At 36.8% G+C, this 6,020-nt stretch overlaps 1 protein-coding gene across 1 annotated transcript; it reads left to right on the top strand.

The window, feature by feature from the left end:
* The first annotated feature begins 1,506 nt into the window (after window positions 1-1,506).
* LOC143424381 (dynein axonemal assembly factor 4) lies at window positions 1,507-4,128 on the top strand. Its single transcript, XM_076896402.1, has 8 exons — window positions 1,507-1,629; window positions 1,716-1,953; window positions 2,016-2,214; window positions 2,295-2,736; window positions 2,806-2,906; window positions 2,997-3,150; window positions 3,216-3,425; window positions 3,921-4,128. The coding sequence occupies exons 1-7, from the start codon at window positions 1,507-1,509 to the stop codon at window positions 3,420-3,422; spliced, it is 1,464 nt and encodes a 487-aa protein (XP_076752517.1). The 3' UTR covers window positions 3,423-3,425; window positions 3,921-4,128.
* Window positions 4,129-6,020: the final 1,892 nt, after the last annotated feature.

The raw sequence follows: 6,020 nt of genomic DNA, 5'->3' as shown, positions 1-6,020 counted from the left end.
CCAACACACACACACACACACACACACACACACACACACACAGGCACAGACACAAATAAAAAGAATACATACTAAGAGATCTAATTATCGTTGAGCGGAGAGTCCCTATGTATGCGTGATTATTGTACGAAGATACATTACACATTAAGTAATGTGTGTTAATACTAAACTAGTATCCTAACAGAAGTTAATTCTAAATGTTTGTTCAAATGATTACGGGACTCGCTTGGGTACAATATAGACAAACGTACTTTATCGTACGTATACTTATTTATAATAACGTTAAAAGTTTATGTATAATGTTAAATACTTTGTTTCTCCTTTACATTGTTCTTAATGTACAATGCTATTCCTCTTAGAAAGGACACCTTCGTTTGCATAAAGCAATTAAACGGACAAAGTATTTGGCATTGATACACACATACACATACACACACACACACACTTTGTACATATTATACAATGAACTAATATTATAATCTAAAAAAATGATTATGATGTAAGGCGTGTAAGAGGCATATGTATAACTGTAGTGTCATAATATCATTATAGAGAATAGGTTTTAATTTCTTAACGTAAGCGTTTATCAAAGGTCCTCCATTTTTTAATAATACTATGTATCACAATATCTCGAAAGTAATTAATTAATTAATTGTTATTTCTGTTGTTATGTACAACGAAATGTGGGAACTGATCAAAAGTATCAACTTCAACGTTAACATTCTTGCGTCTCAGGGTAATCATCGATATGCTTTTTGAGATATTACGTGTGTTCAATGAATTGAATGAAAAGAAAAAAAAATTATCACACATTGGAACGTCCTGCAATTCGTTTTTAAATAACTATTGTGATTTCGTAGGAGCAGACGTTTGATAAAAACCGACTGATTTACAATAAGTTTTTGTAGTTGATTTTCAAACAATGGCTTAGTGTACGAAAACAGAATGAAAATGCCATTTGTCCAAAAGTAATTGTAGAACCAAAACTTGTACACCTCTAATGGGAGCTGCATAATATTTAAATGTTTTCATACATTTTCAATAATTTTAAAGTATTGCTCACAAAAGAGGAATCCATGGTTCCAGTTGGATAAAGACACAGAATGTCAGTTGCATAAAAAAAGGCAGCTTTTTAATAATGTCTATTAAAAGTATTGTCAATAAAAAAAATACTCTTAAACGTTTTAATTAAAAATAATTCGTACAATACATTTGTAGTCTCTTTTTTTTACCTGATAAACTATATGTATCAAAAAGGACTATTCGATACTAGTATTATGTATTATACATGTATTTAGAGCGCAATTTTTTATGTACGAAAATGGATCCATAAATATAATAATAGAATCCTACCAACTGTTCTATCATTATCGGTAATCATAGTTGTGACGATATTCATATTTGAACAGAACGATATACAATATATCGCTAAGTGTTTGATCGATACATCCGCTCTTCGATAGCGGAAACTAAGCACAAAAGAAAAGTGTCTTCAAGAGGAACAAAATGCCAGTTATAGTTATCAAAGATTATTCTTGGCGTCAATCTTCAGAGTTTGTCATATTAAAGATACCGTTGAACGGTCATCCGAAAAGGGTTGACTTCTTCGTAATCGATAATTACGTAAAGGTAAAAGATTTTAATTTCCATTAACAGCAAATTCCTGGTTGAATACACAGAATAGAGTTAACGTCGTACATTTGATTCAACAACAGGTCAGCTTCCCACCATTCATTTTAGAGTTGTTTCTTTGGGCCAACGTTGTTGAGAACGAAAGTAAATGCACTCTAACCGAGAAAGAGGCAGTACTTTCATTGCGTAAAGTAAACATCGACTTGGAATGGCCAGCTTTGGAAATACAGGACGTTGACAAAGATTTTAAACGAGAATACCGAAATCGAGCATTGGAACGTGCTCATAAGCTCGCTGAAGAGAAGGCAAAAATCAAGAATGGTACGTGCGACGATTGAATACGTAAATACATGATCGTTTATAAATCTTCCGGCGGTTTGCAGAAAAGCGTCAGCGTATTAGGAAGGAAGCGGTGAAGGAACAAATCGACATTAACACAGCTACCCTCAATGAAATAGATAGAATACGGGATGCGCATCGGGAAGATGCTATGCGAGAGTTTGAAGATTGGAGATCGAAAGCTGAGCTACCGTTTCTTCCTAACGTTGATGGCGAAGTGCAAGAGAACAGAAAAGCTTACAAGTATTTTAATCGTTACCACGATTAAGAAAATCTGTTTTTAATTTAGACAATATAATCTCTTTATGTTGTATTTGTACAAGGTCGCCATTAAAATACTTTAAAAACAACAATGATACGCTGGTATCTCGATCGGCTGCTGAAGAAGAATATAACGCGAAAGAAGGTGGAAAAGTCGCAGAAGCAGAACCGAAATGCGAAAATCCTAAAGACGAGAAACGGGAAATAGACGACACTAGTTGCTCCGAAGATTCAGAGTACGATTATGAATCTCGATCGCACAGTTCGATGGATGAAACGGAAAAGAAAAGGATAGGTGAAGTCTATGAGAAGAAAAGAGGGAGACCGGGATTAGATGCAGTAAAGGCCGCGCTGAATGGAAACGTGTTGAAAAGGAATAACATATTTCAAGAGCCGTCAAAGTCAGTACCGTTACCAAGAAAAATGGGCACGATTAACGTCACGTTTTCGGAACGGGTATTCCCAACGCCCGCTAGAGAAAGCTCTCACATTGAGGAACAAGAAGTATTATCTTTTTGTACTTGTAACATTGATCTAAACACAGAAATTGTATTAACGTTAACTTAATTGCAGTGGCTGCAAAAGCAGGCGGAAGCTAGACGCAAAGTTGGTTTCGATGCAGCCGATCTACGACCAGAGGAACGAGATCCTCAATGGTTGAAGGATAAGGGAGAGTACGTTTAACGCTTCGATAAATTGTTACAGAATTAAATTAATATGGATGAACTATAGACAAACAAATATAATTAATGATTATCTTCTAGCGATTTCTATAAAGTTGGAAATTATCTGGCGGCTATAAGCGCTTACACATATGGTATTAAGATTAGTGATAAAATGGCACCGCTTTACGTGAATAGATCAGCGGCGCATTATGCATTGGGCAATTACTGTAAATGCATAGAAGATTGTTCCACGGTAAGTTATTGATATTGTTCAATTTGTAGCACCAATAAATTTGTGCTTTTGTTTTATCTGTTCAGGCACTCGAATTAATGGAACCGAAATGCGAAGGTAATCGAGAGTCTAGGGCTAAGTGTCATGCACGACGAGGCGCGGCACTCTGTAAATTGTCCTCGCCTCAGCATGGTATTCCTGAGCTAAAAGCTGCCCTGGAACTAACCCCGGACAATGAAAGTATAAAACGTGACATATTAGCGGCAAGACGATATTTCGATGTAAAAGAGTGAAAGGTAAGCAAAAATAGACCGGATCGTTTAATCAAATTGCAAAAAGAAACAGCTGAGAGAAAGTTAGATTATTTAAAAAACATTTATTAATGTATTGATAACGTACTGTACATTATATTATGGTATAAAAATATCACAGTCACAAATCCTGAATAGTGATTAAATAGAGGAACGTATCTTCCTATTTTAATGCTAACTATAATGTCACTTAATCGCACGATTATAAACATCAATTTGGTATATGTTAACTTCTTTAACGAACCACTAGATAACTATTTGCAACGCTACAGTAACAACATATAGATCCCTCTCGGAATCTCATCTTAGTCGTAACAAATGTCTCGATAAAAACAGGTCAATCGAATTTGGCCATTCTGTTTTCGACACACCCGCACTTTGTATGCTCCAAGGCATGCACCACTTCGTGATGCCTATCACGTTGCCGGTCGATTGTATGTTTCACCATAAAAACAAGACTGACATTTCTGGTTTCGACAGGTGTGCAAACTTGTTTAGGATCCGGGCAGCATCCTGCTCCATCGCAGCGTGTCAGAACGGTAGAGGCGGGATAGAAAACCTCGTCTGGACTAGGACCAACGGTTAGTAGCTCTGCCACCGGTACAGCCCTCGGTTGAGGCGTGGAACATCGAAATTCATGCACCAGCTGCACGTGATTCAGAAACCCGCTATCTCTAAAAATCAAATTGTTCTTCGTTTCAATGCATACGTCAAAAACACGCGACTAGAACAACGTAAACACCTAAAAATTTTTAAATATAATGATAATAATTTACCTATGATGTCTGCCGATCATAGCAAATGCGAGATGAATGGAAAATAATAGTAAAATCAATCTTCTCATATTTTCCAGCGATTTCATACAATCGAATGAAACTTGGTTTGAAAAATTGTTCTATTTCTAATTGAAAATCAATGAATTTCAATAGATCGCACTATAGCGGTTGTCCAGGGGCCGAGAACCGTCGACTACTACACTCTTCTGCGATCTGAATTCTTTCTTCCTCTATATATATATATATATATATGTAACTTTCATCCTCGGCCTGATGCCCTCTACCTCCCCTCTTTCATCGATTTCTCGTCGTCTCTCTTCGTCTATCTGTTTGTTACCACATCGTTTTGTCCCGTCCTATGGAGGATTCGCACCGTCTCCCTCTTGTTTCTTGGTAAGCTCGAGGGGAGCTCGAAGCAAAGTGTTCTGAGAACATCGCGAAGATAACTATAATTACAACTAGTGGGTCCTGCCTCCCGTTCGATCTGGGACCATGTTACGTTGCATGACTAGTTATCCTCCCTTCATCGATTACACCGTCTCTTTCTTTCATTTTCTCCTTTCATCAGCATATTTTTCTCTTTCGTCGAGGCTTCAGAACTATCGAAAAATTCGACCAGTCATGGGTTAAATGATTATCCGCTTCCTGTTTTTCTCTTTAATGCGCCAATTGCATTCCGAATGTTGTTTCTCGTGTAACTTGCTCCAGTGTTTTTGTTTTTGATTAATTCTTACAGAGATGCCAACAGTTTTGTACTCATTAGCTTTACTCCATTTAAAATTCTTAAAGGTACTTTGAAATTATCTTTCAGATTTTATATCTGCCTCCAGATCGGTGATTTAATTGACGCATTAATTTGTAAATGTTTATACGTTCGATTTTCATTCAGGAAAAAAAAGTTGAATATTAACAGATGTAAATAATTGCAGGGAAGAAATTGCTCGATGTAGCACAGCACATAAAGTACACCTTGGCTCTCCTTGATCTGCAGTGCTATACTTATAATACGACAGGTTGCAGTGAGTCATCGCGATACTACCGTCTGCAGAGCGCCTGATTACGAGGCTTTTCATTCATTCATCATATTCGTTTAATTTTTACGAAAGCCTTGAATAGCTCGCGCTGGATTACACGTTATTTCTCACGCTAGCAACCATTGTTCTTGACAAATATCTCCCACGAAAGGCGAGAGTAGGCATCGGATTGCCTAAATCGATACTCGGATTACACGAGTGTCCACTATTCGTGGAACTGATTTTGTGAGCAGTATGTGAAGTCGCAAATCTATGAACCGTAAGCAGAATTTCGTACGTAGGCGTACCGGTTAAGTCACCTTGAAAGTGGTCACCGTAGATGTAGTCATCGCTACCAAAAGAAATCACGTATCTTTATAATACGTAATCACAGTATTTTACTTGATCCGTATACATTCGTGTACATCCAGCAATAAAGAGTATTTCTATTTATAGTAAGACGGATAAGACGCATTCTGGAAATACACATTGGTATAGTTATACTGATTGCAATTGAGCGTGACCGGAATTGCATATGAGTGCGTTCAAAAACGAGGGATTACCCTTTGCGTCAAATGAATCCGTGATGACGCAGCAAAACAGTACACTCACGCACATTTTTACTACTAATTCCGGTGAATGAAAATTATTTGAATATTACCCAAATTTTCATAAAATGCAAATGACATACGGACCATTAGATACTGGAATGTGTATCACTTACCAAAATTAATAATTTAACAAGGAATTAAGACAACAAACATTAGTAATTCCAAAATCAATGGTCACAT

The sequence above is a fragment of the Xylocopa sonorina genome, chromosome 6 (assembly GCF_050948175.1).
Source record: "Xylocopa sonorina isolate GNS202 chromosome 6, iyXylSono1_principal, whole genome shotgun sequence".
NCBI classification, from domain to species: domain Eukaryota; kingdom Metazoa; phylum Arthropoda; class Insecta; order Hymenoptera; family Apidae; genus Xylocopa; species Xylocopa sonorina.
The sequence above is the reverse complement of the archived record's forward strand: the minus strand, read 5'-3'. Positions and strand labels throughout refer to the sequence as shown.